Raw genomic sequence first — 22,008 nt, 5'->3', positions numbered from 1 at the left:
GTCTGAGTCCAGGGGAACGGAACTACCGCCATTGTTTTCTCCAGCCCCGCCCCCGCTCCCGCCCCGCCCCCACATATAACGTCACAATCTAGCAACTGGGGTGCCCAGCCCCGGTGAGCACCTAAGGCTCTGCCCCCCACCGTAACAAGAGCAACCAGACCAGAAAAAAAAAAAGGAGAGACAGGGGAAAAAAAAAGTATGTTTTCAACAGAGCAGATCAGTCCCCCAGGACTCATCCTTTTGAGGGACCAAGAATTAGCCAATCTATCAGATGCACAGTTCAAAACACTGGTGATCAGAAAGCTCACGGAACTGGTGGATTTTGGACGAAATTTAGATGAAAGAATGCAGATTACCATAAAACAGATGCAGGAAGACACGCGGAGGAGAGCCAATAGTGAAAGGAAGGAATATGAGTCTCAAAACAATACAGTGGACCAGAAGGAAGATAGAATCAACCAAGCAGGAAAGCATGATGAAATAAGAATCCAAAAAATTGAAGAAAAGATTAAGAGCATCCAAGACACCTTTAAACGTTCCAATATCCGAATCATAGGGGTACCAGAATCGGAAGGGGAAAAGCAACAGATTGAGCACATATTTGAACAAATAATAAAGGAGAACTTCCCCAATCTGGCAAAGGGAACAGTCTTCCAAGAAATCCAAGAAGCTCAGAGAGCCCCAAAGAAGTTGGACCCAAGAAGAAACACACCAAGGCACATCATAATTACATTAGCCAAGGTAAAAACGGAGAGAATCCTAGAAGCAGCAAGAGGTAAGGGGACAGTCACCTACAAAGGAGTTCCCATCAGACTGTCAGCTGATTTCTCCAAAGAGACCTTACAGGCAAGAAGGGGATGGAAAGAAATATTCCAAGTCATGAAAGACAAGGACCTACATCTCAGATTGCTCTATCCAGCAAAGGTCTCATTTAGAATGGAAGGGCAGATAAAGTGCTTCTCAGATAAGGTCAAGTTAAAGGAGTTCATCATCACCAAGCCCTTATTTTATGAAATGCTAAAGGGACTTATCTAAGAAAAGAAGATAAAGAAAAGACATGTATAGTAAAAGGACAGCAAACTCACAAATATTAACAACCACACCTAAAGCAAAACCAAAAGAAACTAAGTAAACAATTAGAACAGGAACAGAACCACAGAAATGGAGGGCACATGGAGGGTTAGCAGCAGGGGGGTGGGAGGAGGAGAGAGGGGGAAAAGGTATAGAAAATAAGTAGCATAGAATGTAGGTTGAAAATAGATAGGGGGAGGGCAAGACCCAGAACGGGAAATGTAGAAACTAAAGAACTCATATGTATGACACATGGACATGAACTAAAGGGGGAAATGTGGGTGGGAGGGGGGTACAGGGTGGAGGGGAGAGAAGGGGGGAAATAGGACAACTGTAATAGCATAATCAATAAAATATATTAAAAAAAGAAAGATTAAAAAAAAGAATAAGAGAATAATGTTAAAGATGTCAAATAAGCATGTAAAAATCAACTCTCTGTCTATATATTAGCAATGAGCAAAAAATACAAGTTAAAAATATTTAAAAGGAACAGAAATAGATAAGGATATCTAGGAATAAAGCAAAGATTACAATATCTTGTTGAAGAAAATTATAAAAATTGAAAGAAAAGAAAAATCAATAAGCTCTAAGTTGGTATATATATGTATGTACATATACATATATATTCCATACAATCTTACTTATAAATGGAATGTAATGAACAAAATAAACTAATGAGCAAAATCAGAGGCATCAAAACATGGAACAGACCACCAGTTGTAATAGGGGAGAAGGGAGTGAGGTGCTGGTTGAAAGAAGGTGAAGGGATTAGTCAAAGAACATGTAGAATGACCCATGGACATGGACAACAGTGTTGGGATTGACTATGGGAATGGAGAGAGGGCTGGGGGTAGGGCAAAAGGGGAAAAATTGGGGCAAATATAATAGCATAAACAATAAAGTATTTTTTAAAAAATAAAATGGTATATAAAAGATATACCATGTTAATGGTTAAGAAGTCTCACTATCATAATGATGTAACTTCTTTTCAAATTAATCTATAGATTTGACACAATTCCAAACAAAATCCCCAAAGAGCTATTTTTGTGGAATTTAACAAGCCAATTCTAAAACTTGTCTGGAAAGAAAAAGGATACAAATAGGTAAGACACTTCTAAAGAAGAAATATGTAAAAGAGGAAATTGTTGTCCAAGCAGACAAGATTTACTATTAGGCTTAATATTTAGGTAGCGCAGTACTTGTCCTGGCAGAGATAAAGAGAAAGCTCAGAAACAGACTTCTCATGATAACCTGAGATCTGACAAAGGTTGTATTGCAAATCAGTAGGGGGGCCTATTTTTAAAGAGTAGGATAATTAGTTATCCTTGTAAAAAGATGAAAATTCATGCCTTACTGACACCATATCCTAAAACAAGTTTGAGATAAAAGAATTCTACTAGAATAGAGGTGGGAAAACAGGAATGGGTGATTAATTCTGATTGACATTAGGGAAAGTTTTCTCAGTAGAGATGATCTTTGACCTGCTCCTTGGAGGACAGAAAGGAAGAGCAATGTGGGAAATGGATTTCCAGGCTGAGAGAACACCAAGATCAAAGTCTCAGCAGCTCCCAGTGTGCAGGGCATTTCCAGGAATGGACAACTGGTCCAGCTGAACAGAAAGGAGAGATGAAGATCGCAGTGGCTGGTTGGTGTTCTGTAACATTTTTATACTTACGCTTCCCTAGGTTTCTGGCCTTCATCCTGGACAGTATGTTCACAGAAAGCAAATATTATAAATTCAGTACATCTACCCAAATACTCATCAAAATAAGATTCTTATTAACTGTAGCTTAGATAAGCAAATAGAAACCAAAACCATTTTTTAAAAGCTTGAGAGGTTCAAGTTACCTTTTCTTTTTTTTCTTTGTTGTCTTGGTCCTGGTTATTAGTGATTTTGTTGGCTTTGTTAGGCACACTAGGAATGACCTGCCACCAAAAAAAAAAAAAAAAAAAAAGAGAGAGAGAGAAAGGAAAAAAGAGGGAGGAGGAAGAAAACAGTGAAATGTCACAAAAATGTAATTTTAAAAAAACAGTTAAAAACCTTACTTAACTCTTTGATTGCATGTATAACATGAAGACATGAGAAATACAATTTAAGACAAATGATACAAATTGCAAAATCTGACAAGCAATATAACAAGTTGTGGTGTGTGTGTGAGTAATCGAGGAGTAATAAATCCACAGGCTTGTGTGCATAGACCCAGAAAGTGAAGATGAAGGAGACTAAAAAGGAAGTTGTGATACTGACTGTTGTCCAAACATCTCATTTTGCAAAATACAGTGGTCTAAGTTAATTTCTAGAACACAGGAAGCCATTATTTACTTGATAGATTTACTTTATTCATCATTGTACCCCAGTTCAAGTATGTTATTTAGCACACTTGTGCACACTCAATAAATATTTCATTTATCACTGTTAGCATAAAGGTGAATTTCAAATTTACTTATATCACTGAATAAAAGCCCAATAAAAGCTGGAATTTAGTGTTATTTATCACTACAACCCTGGTGCTCAGAAAGAGACTAATACATAACTGCACTCAATAAATGTTTCTACATGAAAGAGTGTAATTTCATAGAAATAATTTTAATCCTTTATGGTCCCAACAACATAGATTACTTTTTGCAAAACTATGTGTGAAACATCCTTGGAAAATACAAAATTGTAGTGTTTTTTTCTTAAATTCCTCAAATAGCTAACACAAAAACCTTGGCATAAAAATCTAATGACAAAGATTAAAAGAAAAAGAAATCTCTCACAAATTTAAAGAAACCATCTTTCTAGGGATAATTTTAAAAACAAAGGCAAAAACAAACTTTCTCTCTACATGCAATTTAAGATTAATTTTTCTTCAATTTTAATAGAGTCTGCAGAAATAAATTAATTTTGGGAATAAATAAGTCTCAGATATGTTTTATTTAAGTATAAAACAATAGTAATGATATATCACCATGTATTCGGTGCTTCCTATGTGAATAGACACGGTACTAGCACTTAATATTTACTTCTCTATTGAATGCACACAACAATCAGAGTTCAAAACCTGCTGCGGCTATAAGCTTTGGGATGAGATGGAAGGTCAGTTGCCATTCATAAAGTTTACAGTTTGTTTTATAGACAGCAGAAAAATATATTTCTGGACATATAGCATTGGCAAAATTTGGAATACAAAAGACTTAGCAAGAGGACTATATCTTTATGAAAAGTAAAAGACAACCTATTTCCTGTGAAAGCAAAAATATATTTATATATGATTAATGTACAAAATGTACATGCGTCAAAAAAATTTAGGCACCATTATGAAACAATGGTATAGGGGATACCACTGTTCCTCCTAATATAAGGAAAAAAAGAAAACTGCACATGAAAATAAATTTAATGAACTGAAGATATGACGCTAATTTCCAAAGGGTTTATTTTTTAATATTAAAAAATACATGGTGCCACTGTTAAATGTATTTCTGTTATTAAGTGGGGAAAAATACCCTTGGCATAAAAGCTATTTATAGAGAAGTGCAGTACAAATAATGGAGTCCCCTCTCAAATAAACATTAGCTAAGTAAATCTAAACGGATACACACATTTCTTTCTAGTATGCTAAACACATACACGAGAAATTCAGGAGAAAAGGTTTAAAAAGGCAATATATTATTGATACACCTAAAACATCTGTTAAAAGCACAAGTATAAAAAAATAAAATACAACTCAAAGGAAAAACGGGCAAGTCTTTAAATGCTGCTGCTCAACTCACGGTGTTGATGAGAATTTCCATGTGGCCAAGGCACAGTTAGACATAGGGCCTTTGATGGGCCCTACCTTAGAAAATGACTTCTTTGGGGTGCTTTGAGGGAATGGCTCAAAGTAATGTAAACTGGTCAAAAATGATTAAGCATTTGGCTGTATTTCCTGTTTCTGTGATGATCAACACTACCTGTGCAATAAGTGAGCTAAATAGAACACCAGTTTGTAAAGACGTGAACCTTTATTCCTGTTATTGGTTCATTCAACAGGAATCACTTTGTGCTAAAAAATGGAACAAGTCCTGGACTCAGTAACTAACACCACGCCCCAAATATGCTGCCTTCGCCAGAACCACCGAGAGTTCAGTGCTTGAGGAATCCAATTCACAGTGCAGCAGTCCGTTTGCTGCATGGGGAATGGTCGATGAGAGCCTGGCACAACGTTGAAGAAATTTTCTTTTTCTTTTTTGAAGAGTTGAAAGAAATGGCACTGTTTATGTCATCCACGCAAAAATTTCCACCTCAGCAAACCAGCAAAGGCTGGATTGAAAGCTTGACTTTTTTTTGTTGACTTGATAACCTATTTTATTGAAGACTTTCAATATTTTTTGGCAGGGCATTCACAGATGGCCTCATAATTTGATTGGCTCACTCTAATTCAACACTGTTTCTTTGGAAAGTACCATTTGGTGAGGAATAATCATGCCAAATTTTCCTATTGAACTCAGTTTCCAGAAATAAAAGTGATGGTATAAACTACTTTCTCAATATTACGAAAGTTTTAAAAGTAGATTCCACACAACATTTTGAATTTCGAATTGTGGAAAAATGAGAAGAACTTCTTCAGGGAAAATGAGAAGAGTTCAAGAAGAACTCTTTAGTTCGCCTCTCTCAGCTGGCCCTGACAGTGCGTAAACACAGTGCCAAGACTAAGAGGGGCTGAACTGCAACGCAGCACATCACAGCAGAGCTGCATAGTGGGGAGAGGATGCAGCCCACTGTGTGAAGGCCGGTTACGAGGGCATCGAAATAGCATATTGATGCCCTGGGTGAGGGGCATCTCTTTGCCCAATCTGACACATAATGATTACTTTCTGTGTGCCTTGAGATAGAAAAGGTTGAAAAGTAAAATGCTGTATTGGAAAGCAAATGTTAAAAATATGCACACTTTTTCTAGTGTTCAGATATGCCTATATGTTGAACAGCTGTCTTCCATTATAAAGTTTAAAAACAATAAACACTGCTTGCACTTACAGGGCTTAAGGGTGACATTTCTGCTACACACTGCAATATAAATACACACCCTGCCATGGACATCTGCACATCAGAGTTCCAATTCTCTACCAAGAGTGATTTATCTTGGAGAAAAATTTTATGATTAAATACTATTTTTGAATTTGGAATCTCCAACAGAATATACAACAGCACAACATGTTTGTGTTTTTACATGCTTTAATAAATACACAGAACATTTGATAGTATCTCTAGAATTGTTTCATACCTGATACTCTTTATGTTCAAAGTATTTTATGAACAAAATAACTGGCTCAGAAAGTTAAGTAACTTAGCTCCAAGATAGCAAACCTAGTAAATAGGGAATCAAGAAATGCAAAAAGTTCTGCTTGATTCCATAGCCTGTGACTTACACCAACACACACTGGACTGACTCAAATTTAGTCAGGAGATCAAAAATGGAGTAAATAAGGGAAAACTGAAATTAATAACTAAATTTTTATGAAGCCAATGCTTTTTCTAGGTAATAGTAAAAATAGAAATACGTAGAAAAATACCTCAAGGCTAAAACTTAGTTTACGGATGCAGAGAACATTTTTAAATTTTTTAAAAGTATAAACTGAAGCTTACTCTTGGAGTGGACGACAAGCTCTGAACAACAAACACCACAGGGTTCCCTGAGTTCTTGATGGCCTCCACGGCTTCACTGTGTGAGGCATTCTGCAAGTCTACTCCAGACACCTACAGCACACAAGCAATTTATTTCAATTAGAAAGACAGTAGATAGTATGGATAGGTTATTCCAAGTTCATGTGTATTACATAGCTATGAGAACTGCCAGAGTTCAATGAATAAGCCAGAATAAAAATAAGATTGGCCCATCAAAAGCTTTGTTGTTTTGGGACACACTTAAGGAAGTAATGGTTTACCTTCAAGAAAAGTAAGACAGATATCTTAATAACAATGGGCCTGGTTAAATGTAATTATTCAAAATAGCAGCTTGGTCAGTAACAGAACCTTAAGTGGCTGAGTTTATAATGTCACCCCTGTCACTAACACAGTACATAGTTCTGGGTGGGGGGAGGGGAGGGTGGGGATCTCTCTGGACTCTTTTCTCAGACTGGGAAGAATGATCATTTTAAGCAAATTGTCCATTATCACAATTGAGCAGTTGAACATTTCTTAAATTATGTTAAAAAAAAGTATGAAAGCATCCAGTTACTTTCACTAAAAGTATAAATGGATCCTTATTATATAAATCTCAGAGAGCCTATTTTGAGAATATGTCAATAATCTCCAAGACATTCTGTACTTATCAAACATATTTAACAAAACCAATTTTTCTTTTTCTTTTTTTTTAAGATTTTATTTATTTATTTTTAGAGAGGGAAGGGAGGGAGATAGAGAGAGAGAGAGAAACATCAATGTGCAGTTGCTGGGGGTCATGGCCTGCAACTCAGGCATGTACCCTGACTGGGAATCGAACCTGTGACACTTTGGTTCACAGCCCACACTCAATCCACTGAGCTATGCCAGCCAGGGCTACAAAACCAATTTTTCAAACCAGTAATGTAACAAAGCTTTGGTAATTGTTGGGTAGATAGTGACAATGAATACTGACAATGCGCTGTAAGGAGACAAAAGAAATAGGAATATGGGTGGAGACAGATGTGGAACCAAAGTAAGTTTTTGATTTTAATATGGGAGATATTACAGCAGTGCTGATGGAGTGGGGAGGAAAAAGGAATGACAGAGAGAAGTGACAACTGTAGAGGCAAATCCTTGGACAGCGAAGAGGGACTGACATCTACTGCACAAGTTAGAGCGATTGGCTTTAGATAGAACCACAAACAGTTCATTTGTCATTATAGATACTGTTAGAGAAAAGACCTGGCATGCAGCTGGAGCAAGGGGAAGTTCCTTTTTGACTGCTTCTATTTTGTCAATGGAAGAAGAAACAAGGATCATAAAGTGAGATTAAATCTGAGGGAGAGGCACAGGAGGTTGGGAATAGTTACCCATAGAAGTAGGAAAATGAAACTGGGAAATATTACAGGATTACAGGGCAGAACAAAGACCCACTTGAAGGGGTGGTCATGAATTTAATGAGACCAGACAGCATGGCAATTATTTTCTCTGGTGACACTAGAGACCTGAAATAAACAAAGAGGTGCACAAGTTCAGTGAAAGGAGAGAAGATCCAGAGTTGGAGTGATGAGGGTGATCTATCACTGAATCTAAGCAGAGTAGGAAGAAGAGTAAGCACCCAAGAAGCTGAGAGACAGAGAAGGGCTCTCAGGTAAGAGACAGAAGCTTGGTATGTTAGAGGGATTAAAAGGCAGGTGAGTCCAAAAAATGGGGAAAGATGTGGAAGAAGAAAGGTGAGGTCAGGAAGGCAGCTGAAGCCACATCATGCAAGATCCAAAAGGCCATAGTAACAACGTGACTTTTTATTCCACTAGACAACCACTGGAAGATTTTAATGCTCTGTAAAAACTCTCTTCTCATGTGAATTGGGGAAGGATATGAATAATATTAAGTGAATAAAATATATATAGAAAAAATTTAAAGTGAAGCTTAAAAGCTGCCACAACAGTTTGATGAAGCGTCTTATAAATAACCTAATCCCCCAAACATTCAACAATAAGAGAAGTAGAGGCCATATTAAAACTACTTCATCTTCCAGTAATAATCAGCTTTTGTTTTCCTTTTCCACAGTGCTAAATGGGAATCACTAAAGTTGGAAAGTTAGGGAGAAAATGGAATTCTGTCATATTACAACAGAAAAATATCTACCCAAAATGTGTCCATTCACACAAATGAAGACCCATTTCTAAAAATTACACTAAGTTCAAACTAAGTTCAAACTTCCTGGTATTAAAAATTTCTTTATCTGAACTGAAATTGTTCATGCAATTGTTTTAGGACAAAGAAATTATTATTATGCTTTACTTAAAAAATGAAACAAGCAAGTAACCTTTCACAGGGAAAAAAGTAAACAAATGACTTATTATGCTTGACAAAAGCCATATTAGAGTGTAACATTTCAAGTCTGCTATGAGTTTGAAGAAATATAAATTATTAAGTCTGGGACAAAACAGTGCATTCTTATTACTATGTGTGAAAGTGATGATGGACAAGTGAGAGAATACTTTCTTTTCAAGAGACAGCCAGTTGAGATGAGAGGGAAAAAAACCCCCTAAAATTTAAAAAGATAAAATAATGAATAATCCAATTAGCAAGCAGAAAAAAAGACATGCATAAACATGTCACTGAGGACAGATAGAGATGGCAATTAAGCAAATGAAAAGTTCTTAATATTAATCACTAGTCATTAAGGAAACACAAATTAAAATAATAATGAAATATCACCATATCCCTATCGGAATGGCTAAAATGAAAAACAGTGAAAAGCCTTGGCTGGCGTAGCTCAGTGGATTGAGTGCGGGCTACAAACCAAAGCATCGCAGGTTCAATTCCCAGTCAGGGCACATGCCTGGGTTGCAGGCCATGGCCCCCAGCAACTGCACATTGATGTTTCTGTCTCTCTCTCTTTCTCCCGCCCTTCCCTCTCTAAAAATAAATAAAATCTTTTTTAAAAAAAGAAAGAAAAACAGTGACAATACCAATTTTGTTGAATACCATACATTGTTCATGGAAATATAAAATGGTATGTCTGCTCTGGAAAAAAATTTGACAGCTCAAGACTAAAAGTGAACTTACACTTAACAATTGCACTCTTGGCTATTTATCCCAGAGAGACAAAGACTTATTTTTGCTCAGGAACTTGTATACAAATGTTTATAGGAGCAAACAAACAAAAAAACGAAAAGCAGAAAAACACAAATGTTTATAGGAGCTTTATTCAGAATCATCAAGAACTGGACGCTACCCAAATGTCTTTCAATGAATGAATGAATCAACTGTGGTGCCTCCACACCATAGAATACTACTCAGCCATAAAAAGGAATGAACTATTGATGGACACAGTAAATTGAATGAGTTTCAGCAAAATTATTCTGAGTAAAAATGATAATTCAAAAAATATATATAATGTATGATTCATTTATGTGACAACAGTGAAATAACAAAATCACAGACATAGAGAAATAGATTAGACTCTGGTCAAGATAGAGATGTAGGTAAACACTTCACCTCCACACACAACGACAGTGAAAATTACAACTAGACTATGAAACAAGTATCACCCAGATTCATCAGAAAATGGAGCTGTGTGGAAGTCTGACAACCAAGGATTTTTTAAAGAAGCCACATTCATTCAGACTGGTAAAGGGGGCAGAGACACAGAGAGGCATGGAGACATGGAGTGGCATGGAGAGGTGGTGGAATGGGTGAACCCATACTCAAATGTGGTGGATAAAAATTGGGAGGGATACCTCAGGAGCCAGCAATCCCAGCCCCACATCAGACCACCCAGCCTACGGTTCCAGCACCAGGAGGGTATGTCCCCATAACTTCTGGATGTAAAAACCAGTGGGGGTTGGGGCAGCAGAAGACACTGCAGGATTCTCAAGAGAAGAGACTCCTCTTACAGGGCCTGCAAGAGATTTAGGACTCATGCAGACACATACCCTCTGGGAATCAGCACCAGGGCAACAGCTGGAAGGGCACCAGTGGCATATAGGCAGAAAGTGAAGTGTAAGTGCTGGGAGACAGCTTCTTCCTAGGCAATCTCCAGAGACCAGGCAGAGGCACTGTCTCTTCTCTGAGCTCTCCCTTACACAGAGCCACAAAGTGGTGAAATGGGTTGCCACATCTGAACGATTACCTAAGGCTCTGCCCCACACAATTTACAGGTGCCTTTTCTACAACAGGCCACGCTACTAAGACAGAGAGTCAAAGCAGCCCTACCTAATACACAGAAACAAACACAGGGAGGCTGCCAAATTGAGGACAGAAAGAAATATGGGCCAAATGAAAGAACAGAACAAAACTCCAGGAAAAGAACTAAAGGAAATGGAAATAACCAACCTTTCATATGCACAGCTGAAAATACTGGTTATCAGGATAATTAAAGAAATCACTTGGAAGAAGTATTCCAAGTCATGAAAGGCAAGGACCTACATCCAAGGTTACTCTACCCAGCAAAGCTATCATTTAGAATGGAAGGGCAGATAAAGTGCTTCCAAGACAAGGTAAAGCTAAAGGAGTTCATCATCACCAAGCCCTTATTATATGAAATGTTAAAGGGACCTATCTAAGAAAAAGAAGATCAAAATTATGAACATTAAAATGGCAACGAATTCACAGCTGTGAACAACTAAATGTAAAAATCAAACTAAGCAAACAACCAGAACAGGGATACAATCACAGGTATGGAGATCATTTGGAGAGTTATCAGCTGGGAAGAGAGCAGGGAGAATGTGGGGGGGGAAGTGCAGGGATTAAGAAGTACAAATTGGTAGGTACAAAATACTGAGGGGGGATGTTAAGAACAGTATAGGGAATGGAGAAGCCAAAGAACTTCTATGCATGACCCATGAACATGAACTAAGGGAGGGGACTGCTGGAGGGAACTGGGGTACTGGGTGGAGGGGTACAAAGGGGTAAAAATTGGGGCAACTTTAATAGTATAATCAATAAAATATACCTAATAAAAAAGAAACAGATTAGTGGTTGTCAGAGGTTAGGGATGAAGAGAAGAGTGGCTCAAGAGGTGTGGCAACGCCGGGAGTCTTGTGGTATGCCAGAGCTGAGGTTTTTGATTGTGGTGGTGGTTATGCAAGGCTACATATGTGATTAAACTGTGTAGAGCTATCAACACACACACACAAATAAGTACACATATAACTGGTGAAATCTGAATAAGGTCAATGAACTGTGCCAATATTAGTATTTTGGTTTTGCTGTTATAGCCCACTTGTGTATGATATTAACTTTGGAGAAGGATGAGGGAAAAGTACACAGAGCTCCCCTGAACATTTATTTGCATGAATATGCAAGAACACAGAGCTCCCCAACATTTATTTGCATGAATATGCAAATAAACATTTATTTGAAAGATTTCTATGAATCTATAATTATTTCAAAATAGAAAATTAAGGGAAGAAGAGAAACAAAATATAAAATATATATTTAAAAGTTAAGTTAAATGTATCAGTAATCAAAATAAAATGAATTAATATCACTTATTTACTTAGATGGAGATTATCAACTTAGATTTTAAAAAAAGCAAAATCCAGTTATGTGTTGCTTACAAAAATACAACTATAATAAAATCACAAGGATGAAAAAGAAAAAAAATTGTACTATGCAAATACTAAATAAAAGAAACCATACCTGCCCCAGAAACCTGAGCATTCTTTAAAAAAAAACAACAAACTGTGTGCGCATCCATAATTCCCTAACAGTCTCACTGCATTCACAGTATTCACTCTTCAGTTTTTGCTTCCTGGAGCCTTGTTCCCACATAAACCCACACGGCTCACTCTCTCACTTCCTATTCTTGTTCCAACATCTTCTGTAGCAAATCTATTAATTCAAACTACTGCGTTCACTACCTGTCACTACCCATCACTCCTTATCCTGCTTCCTATTATTTTTCTCTACAACAAAATATAGCAATTGTAAACACATAAACCCCAACACATGAAGAAAGGACTTCCGGCTAAATGATTATTTTACTGTTTTATAGTACATTCAAACAAAAATGGAATTTTAACGTCATTTACCTCAAGTATTTTATCTCCAGTTTTAAGAGCGTTTGTTTTTCCTGCTGGACTGTCTTCTAAAACTTGTTTGATAAATATACCTTTCAGCTCCTCTCCATTCTTCAGGCGTTTTATAACTGTTTGTCCACCAACAATACTGATACCAAGAGACACATCGGGTTCTCTAAAAATCTCAACACTGTAAAAAGAAAAAAACCAAAATCTCCTCATGAAACAAATTTAATTTGTTGGGCTATCACTGTAAGTGTTCAATTTGCACCATATCCTAGTGACTCATTTTATATAAATATATTTTCTAAATGTATTTTTACAAATGTTACAGGTATTGTACCACATTCCAAAATTAAGAGATATTATCAGTAATTCATAGCATATGTGAACATTTAAATTCTGAAAAGGACGGGTATCTAAAACAAGAGGTACAACTCACTACTGAGAGATGTAGCTAGGCCTGAATGTTCCCATCTCCTACCACAACATGTGCTCTGTCATTAGTCTTTTTCATCTACATCCATAATTATTAGCAAACAATGGATTAAGGAAATAACAAATGAGTGAAAAATCAAGAAAGTCACATATCATTTTGGCAAAAAGTTTAGAATAAAATAAATTTGCCATCGAGAGGCTTGTTGCCCAGGCTGCTTTTCCCACTCAGTAGGTTTAACTTGTGGTTCTATAAGTGGAGGACAAATTTTTTAAAATACTTGCCCAAGGGTATATTTATTGATTTTAGAGAAAGAAAGAAGAAGGGTGTGGGGGGACTGGGGAGAGAGAGACATAGAGAGACAGAGAGAAACATCGATATGAGAGAAACATTGATTGGTTGCCTCCTGTTTGGACTCCAACCACCTTGACCAGGCACTGAACCGCATGCAACCTAGGTGTGTGCCCTGACCAGGGACTGAAGCCAGAACCTTTTGGTGTGCGGGATGATGCTCTAACCAGCTGAGCTACCCAGCCAGGGCAAGAGGAAGACACATTTTACCTGCTCTTAAGACAGGATGGTTTTCTTTTTCTCTGTATATCTGCATCATTTTAAAAACATACGGAATAAAACTTTCCCCTCAAAATATTATGAATTTTGCCCAAATTGCACAGATGTGGCCAATAATTAATGCAAATAAAACATTAGCTCAGAAAACTGTTCCTAAGAGTTTTTGAGACAAGAGTCAGAAGTGTAAGAAGAAACAGTTTTGATGGGCACAGTGAAATTAATAATGCATGAAGAATAGACAGAGCAGCTAAAGGAAGACTTTGATAATCCTAATAAAGTGCAGCCCTCGTGACTACATGAAATCACAAGGGAATCTGACAGAAGATGGGCCCAACACATTCCGTTCGCTCACACGAGCTGCGAACTTAGATAATACAAGGGTTGGAGGGAAAGACAAATTAGTATACGATGTAGCCTCAGCTACTACTGTTGTTGTTTATATGTAAGGAGGCTTTTCTGCATTCAAGGCAGCCCGATCTGCTCTGCTTAGCGAGGCAGTGATAAACTCTTCTTAGTCCATCAGTTACTATCATAGATGGACATTTGGAAATTGCTTTCTCTGAAAGAGTATGATAAAGATTTTCCTAATATTGGTTTATAGTCATTTTGCCTGGCTAAAAGTCTCTAAATAAAACAAAATGAAACTAAACTTTGGGCTTGTCTACATGTGAATAACAATTTCTCAATCATTAGAGAATGATTGAATGACAATATTAAGTTAAAGAAAAAGCGGCTGATTGTACTGCCCCATTGAGAAAGCCAATAATGTCATCAACGTACATTCTTGGTGGACCCCAGTGGCTGAAGTTTGGAGTTTCTTCTCCTTCACCTTCTTCTCTCTCAGGTAACTCACTGAGGAAAAAGGAAGAAAAAATACACACATAGTCTATAAGACACAAACTTGTTATTAAAGGTTGTTGGAAAGTTTTGAAATTACACAATTACACGTAGTTAAATAGTTCTTAATTTTGAAGCTTTACATCAATAGTCAACTGTCCATACAAAGCAAAAATATCCTGCTTTAACATTCGACTCAACAAACACCCACAGCACCAGAAAATCATAGAATTATTATGAACACTGTTATTGATAATACCCTATTTGCTATTTTCAAAAAATATGCTTGATTTGTATAACTTCACATTTGTTTCTCTATCAATACATAAAATATTATAAAATATACTCCTCAAAAATTCATGTTGATTGACCAGCTAAGAACAAGCCAATATAAACAACATACATGGCTAAACAGTCAGTAAACATGATCCCTCTTGCTAGATTTTTCTGTCACTGTAAATAATTCCCATCACTTGTATCCTGTGAATATTTTACATACAACACTTTTCAGCTTACAGATTTACTTATGTTATCCAATTTGATCCTCCCACCTATCATTATCATACTTTTGCCCATCAACTTATATTAGTATGGAACTGCTTAATCAGGTAACAAAACACTGAATTGCAGAGTAATTATATGAGTAGTGCTGTAGTAGGGTACAGACACAGCCATATCTCATTTGGAAAGAGGAGTCAGGAGTCCTAAGCTCCAGTGTGACCTGTGCCATGAAGTGAGCGTGTGACTTGGGACCACCAACTGAAATAATGTATCTGATATTGTAAATTGTGTTACTCTGTGCAAACCTGTGGGCACTACCACTCTTTTTGTGAAATCTCCTCCTGTGAGGTAGGCCCAGCAAGTCATATTATTTCACTTCCCACATGAGGAACTGAAGCTCAGAGAAGGCTCATTCTACCCACAACCTCTTCACAGTATCCAAACCTTTCTTTCCACACTGGGTTTCAATGCTCCATTATTCTCTGAATTTTCAAGTAATTCTGTGAAAAGCAGCAAAACTCCATCTACTTGCCACTCTACTGACTTTCTAGAATATAATGGCTTAAGGCTGAGTGTAAAGGAAAAAGCTGAAAGTATTCTAGACATTCCAAAAATCAGTTAAGAAATTGGGATCATTAGGGGTCATTAACATCTCACCCACTACCAGATGGCCTTCTTGCCTTGGACAATCTATTTTTTATGATTAAAAGCATCATAGCATTCAGGCAAAAACACTTTGGCAGATATTTGCTGGTTACTTATTTAACATCTTCTCCCCCAATCTCCCTCACCAACAGAACTATTTTATTCCAGGTGGCACTACGCCCAGCTCGAAAAAATACATTGCTGGACTTCCTTTCAGCTAATGGTAACTATGTGCCATAGTTCTGATTAGTGACACCGAAGCAAAAGTCCCTGGATGAGATTTCCAGGAAAAGTCCTTAAATGGAGGGAGAATCAGCAGGCAGGAGCCTTTTGCCCTATGCCCTTCCCCTTACTGGTAGTAAGGCATCTGTCTTAAAATCATGAAGAAACAGTGAGAAGCCATAAGGACAGCAGAGAAGAAAGGAGAAACTTATTTAAGATTCTAACAGATCACTTTCTTCAGGACTTTATACATGAAAAGAAACTAAGGCCCTGTTTGGTTAAGCCAATGCTAAGTGCAGGGTTCCTGTTAATGAGCCTTGGAATGCAATCCCTAAGCAATGTTCCCACAATTCCACCAACTTAAGTGAGGTGTTCACTTTGCCATATCACATTATTATTTTTTAAAAGATTTTATTTGTTTATTTTTTAGAGAAAAAGGGAAGGAGAAAGATAGGGAGAGAAATATCAATGTGTGGTTGCCCCTCACATGCCCCCCACTAGAGACCTGGCCTGCAACCCAGGCATGTGCCCAGACTGGGAATTGAACCAGCAACCTTTTGGTTCACAGGCCCATGCTCAGTCCACTGAGCTATACCAGTCAGGGTGCATTACTATTAACTGGGCAGTTGTAATCATCACAGGCACTTTCATATTTTGATTATCCTATAACATAGTAATGAGGATTAAATGAGATAAAACTGGCATTAATTGAAGTTCAACCAATATTTATGTCCTTTGCAAATTTTTCACTTTTTGTATCAAAATTTTCCCCACATATTATCATAATCTTCATAATTTTTTATTTAATAGCATCTCAATAGTCTGTGGTATGGATATAATTTAATTTACCTACTATCTTAAATGTGAGGCATTTAGACTATTTCCTGCTTTTTGGAATATGAAAATTACTACAAGGAATATCTTCATGCTCTGCTGTATTTTAGAATTCCATTTTAAATCAATATCAAAGTTAGATTGAAAACTAAAAACCAAACCAACACTGAAACCTTCCTCTTCTCCATTTGCCACTTTCTTGTACCCCAAATTATGACAGGTATGATAATAAGAAATAAATAGCTGGTCTTTGCCCTGGTTCCTGACATACAGCTTCTAAAACCCTTGGAATTTTCTGAGTAATATGGGTGATAGGAGCACCTTTTGTTTTTAATAACAGGCTCCTTTCAACCACACCTATACCTGAGTTCATGCTAATAAGGTGATTCTTGGTAGGACCCTAAACAGTGTCAGGAAGGGTGCCGCTGCCACAGAAACAAACAGGTGATTAGAGTTAGACCTTCTAGCCCCACCTCTGGGAAGGGGAGTAGGGTTGAGCTCATGCACCAATGGCCAATGACATAAACAATTGTGCCTATGTAATGGAATCTCCATTTAAAACAAACAAAAAAACAGAACAACAACAAAAAAACCCAAACTGACTGGGTTCAGAGAGCCTCCAGGCTGAAGAATACCTCAAGATGCTGAGAAGGCGACGTGCCCTGAGAAGTCATGGAAGCTCAGTGCCACCCCACAGCTCCCCTGATATCTTCTCCTATCCCTCTTTTCCATTTGGCTACTCCTGAGTTGTATCCTTTATAATAAACCATAACTGCAAGTAAAGTGCTCTCTTGAGTTCTGCGAGCCATCCTCACAGACCTGAGGAAGGGGTCACAGGAACATCCAATTTAAAGCTGGTTTGTCAGAAGTACAGTTGGAAACTGGCATCTGAAGTTAGGGCAGTTTGGCCGTATTAAACCTTTATGCCGCGAAGTCTGCACCAACTCCAAGAGAACTGGTTGTTGGCTGAAGGAAAAACTCACGTGTTTGGTGTCAGGGGTGTTGTGAGCAAAAACAGTTCATAACAGGCATTAAGGAAGAAAAACCCACATACATGTTTTTATTATGGTACAGATATACTTTCATTATAGGAATTAAATATGGAAAATTTTAGATAAACTATGTAAAAAAATTAATTTTTTGGAAGAGAATTATTGACTTTTTCAAAGCCATTATCTTTCTCAGGGAGTTGGTATGCACGTATTTTAATCAGATTATTTCATACCTAACTGGAAATAAAACTTGTAAAAGTTCATCCAGATAGTGTGATTAGGTTTGGAAATACAGCCACAGGAGATGAGAAACTATACAAATTAATGTAGTCACTTTACATTGACAAATGTGTATACACTTTAACCCAAAATAAAATTTAACTGAGAAAGCACTTTTATTGCATATATTAAAATGTAAATTCTCATAAACATATTTAAAACTTTAACAAGGGATTTCTAACCTCAAATTTTATAATTTGTACTATAATTAAACATGGTCAATAGTTCGATCAAGTTAGTCTCAAATCTTAAAATAACTAAAATTTACCTCTTACATTTAACCAGTTTTTCTCCAAGGGAATTAACCATCCAATAAAAACAATACTTTTTTATTTCTGACCTTTTTATAAATGCCCAAAGTTATCATTCTTTACAGATTTGGAGGAAAGATGGAGTAGCTCATTAGCGAACAGGTTGGGTGTTAATAGTAAAACTTGATCATGACATACAATCCCTTTACAAATAAAATTTCTAACATCATACAAAGTCAGATGGATCCAAATAGCCAAGGTGACCTTTCCTTTCCAATGTACCTTTTCTTCATATAAAATTTTTACATACTAAGCCATGAGGATCAAGTAAACTCAACACTCTAAAAGGATGTAAATAGAAAAAGTTCTGGTTGTGACTAAGCTATCTCAAGATTTTTTTTTTTGCCTCTTTAAATATAGATTTTATATGGCTATTTGGCGTGACACCCCATAGTGAATACTGAGCATTTGGAGCCAGGGAGAGTGGGCCCTAGTGTTTTCCAAACTAGTTTGATTACTTATACAGACGTTACACTGATTTTGAGGGTACGAAGCAAATTATTGCTTGATACTAACATATGTAAGGACTTAGGCACTCCTCACGTTAAAGTTCCGAGTGACACAGAAATGGTACCAAGTGAAAAGAAGTTAGATGTAAAAAAGTCCTACTGTATGATCACACTTATATAAGAAGTTCTAGAACAGGAAAAATAATTTACACTGTAAAAAGTCGTGTTAGTGTTTGTCTGGAGCATGGCACAGCCAGGGGGCCAGGGACACTTTCTGGGGTGATAGACATGTTCGATATCTTGATTGGACTGTCAGTAATATGACTCTACACATTTGTGAAAATTAAAAAAAAAGTGTTTAAAATTTGTGCATTTTATTAATACGTAAAACTGTGTTTTATGGCTCAAGCCATAAAGGGTAAGTTGCTTCCTTAGGTCAACTTTATGTCCCTTTTGGCCTTCAGTAGAGCCTGGATTAGTAATCAAGGGCTAATTACAGTCTCAGCGACATTAGTGTAACATTCCTATGTACCTCCTGTCCTGATTCTTCACATTCACCATCACTGCCGTGTGGACAACAGCTCCAACAGAATTGTGCTGAAACCTCCCCTTTCTCCTCCCAACCCAGACATTCTGGAGCAGTCCCCCCTCGAATGCACCCATTTCTTTCCCCTTGTATCCTCAGCCTCCTACCAATGTTCTGAACTTACACATGATTTTTGTCACTTTATCTCAAAGGCAAACCTATTAAACATCCACCATTTATTTAGAAGGCACTAAATGCCAGGCACCATTTTGGGGGCTCAACTATAACAACTCATTTAATCCTTTCCCCGGTTGTGACACCCTGCCTCCTATTCTACCTCCCCATGCATAACAAAGTATTTAATGTGTGAAACTATTTCTTTTCATTTGTATCCTACTATACCTACAGCATGGTTTCTTGTCAATTTAAAATATGTCTTTCATCCCAAGTTCATCACCCTTCCAAGGCTTTACCCTCTGACACTTTGTTCTACTTACTGTGAGTCAATCTTATTTTGCCATAAAAGAAACAGAGAAAAACCCTACAATCTCCTTGAGTGTTTAAAAAACATTCAGCAACAACGAGTTGTGCCCCAGATAAACCTCGAGGCCCATGAATCTGTCATTGTCACCTAGCATCATTGTCAACCTTTCATTATACATTTACTGTGTTAAAGACACTAAACGAAACCCTTTATATTCACTTTTATTTAATCCGTAGAACTACCTACTTATAAGTGAGGAAATACAGACTTCAAGGAAACTTTCTCAGGGTCATGTAGCTATAAATAACAGGAAAAATCTGAACAGCACCCACAATATATCTATGCTACAGATCTGCTATTAGCCTGAGAAATGCACACGGCCCCCTTTATAGGCACCCATATGTCTTCAGGCAGCAGGTGATGACAAAGATGAGTTAGGAAAAGACTGAAGCCAGGTGAGTTCTGAGGACATGATCTCAAGTGACCTTAGGAAGAAAGGAGGATACTCAGAACAAAATTACTCAGATTCTTCCCAGAGTTATCATATCCTGCCCACCCACAGTTCTCTTTGTAAAGAGCCCCACTTTAAAGGTGCATCTGACCTCTTAATACTTGTCCTGCCTCCAAATATTAAGAAGTTGGCTTGATGGAAAAACACAGTGCATGTTAATAAGTCTGCAATGTCCTACATAAAAATTAATGCAAAGAAGCAACTCTAAAATATGCTTGAGTACTTCAGGACACCCTGATAATATGAAAAACTGTCTTCCAAAGAATCTATGCAGTACTCAGGAAGGCAAATATTCACCTCTGACCCTAACTTCATGGGGCATTTTCTAAAAGATTAAAAGGGGGAATAGGATTTAAAGGAACTCTTCTGGAACCTGCTGAGACTTAAATATATCCTAAATTTATGAGAACAAGCCAAAAATACAACTTTCAAATGCAAGACTGATCTAAGACAAAGTTAGGTTGGAGCCCCTAAATACCTGTGCCTACATAAGAAATTGGCTTGTTGAAGTATTCATTTTAGGAGTAAAAGCAATGGGATAGGAGTAAAGCGTGTCTTCCTTCTCAGAAGCTGGGAGAATTGAGTAAAATACAACTGATGTTCCATTTTGTTTTCTGTGTGAGGAAGGAGGGCTGGGCTTGGAAACTTGTTTAGATCTTTTCCTATGCTATAGTTCACAATTGTATAGCTTTAGAGAAGCAGCCGCATTTCTGAGTTCTCTAGCCAGCTTCAATGTTTAACAGTAAGTACCATAAAAGACAAATGTGTCTCATTTAAAAAGTAATTTGACCACATAGAAAGTCATAAAACGTATTCCTAACCTTTCCAGTACTTCTACTCCCAGGCATCTCTCTTAAAGAAACAACACTGTGCCCTGGCTGGTGTGGCTCAATGCACTGAGCGTCAGCCTGAGAACCAAAGGGTTGCTGGTTTGACTCCGGGTCAGGGCCCATTCCTGGGCTGTGGGCCAGGTCCCCAGCAGGGGGTATGTGAGGAGCAACCACACATTGGTGTTTCTCTCCCTCTCTTTCTCCCTCCCTTCCTCTCTCTAAAAAGAAATAAATAAAACCTTAAAAATAGAAAGAAAGAAACGACATTGCCTCCCTCTGGGAGCTGGATAGGACATCAGGCCTGTTAGCACTGCAGCCTGCATGCTGGTCCAGTTCTGCTGAGTAAAAAGCCACCAGATTCTCCAAGTGGTGGGGCCCATCTGTCTTTCCTTTCCACTCAGAGGTGAGCTATGCAGAAGCACAGTAAATAATGCTTTATGTAGTTTCTATCTACAACTCTAGGAGAGGGTCACAGGTTGCTAAACAAAGACAGTATCATTTTGTGTTGATAGGAGACATCTAACCATTCTTGGACTAAGGTTTTAATAAAAATGTTAGGGCCAATGAATCCTACCCTATTGCGCAGCATCCCTGTTATGCTTTGCCAACACCCCCAGCTCCTTCGTTCACTCCTCTCCTGTACTCATAGCGCTATGAGCTCTGGTTTCTCCTTCACCAGCTCTGGTGTCTCCTTCACATATTGCTTTGGTTCCCATCCTCCACCCCCAAAGCCTGCCCAGCCAAACTACTTATCACACTCTGTGGAATCTCTTTGAACTGTAAAGAAACTACCCCATGCCCTATCTTCCTCACTGAATGTCCTCTATACCTGCTCTGTTTTCTCAACAGCTGCTG

General features: G+C 37.6%; 1 protein-coding gene across 6 annotated transcripts in view; it reads right to left on the bottom strand.

Moving 5' to 3' along the window:
- Positions 1-22,008, bottom strand: part of PATJ (PATJ crumbs cell polarity complex component) — a 331,922-nt gene that overhangs the window by 187,878 nt on the left and 122,036 nt on the right. For all 6 annotated transcript variants that reach the window (XM_036026193.1, XM_036026198.1, XM_036026197.1 and 3 more), the window contains 4 exons: positions 14,513-14,584; positions 12,739-12,916; positions 6,677-6,787; positions 2,920-2,997 (listed from right to left, as the gene is read on the bottom strand). In XM_036026193.1, the coding sequence (XP_035882086.1) occupies positions 2,920-2,997; positions 6,677-6,787; positions 12,739-12,916; positions 14,513-14,584 (439 nt within the window). The remainder of the gene's footprint in view (positions 1-2,919; positions 2,998-6,676; positions 6,788-12,738; positions 12,917-14,512; positions 14,585-22,008) is intronic.

The sequence above is a fragment of the Phyllostomus discolor genome, chromosome 5 (assembly GCF_004126475.2).
Source record: "Phyllostomus discolor isolate MPI-MPIP mPhyDis1 chromosome 5, mPhyDis1.pri.v3, whole genome shotgun sequence".
NCBI lineage: Eukaryota > Metazoa > Chordata > Mammalia > Chiroptera > Phyllostomidae > Phyllostomus > Phyllostomus discolor.
The sequence above is the reverse complement of the archived record's forward strand: the minus strand, read 5'-3'. Positions and strand labels throughout refer to the sequence as shown.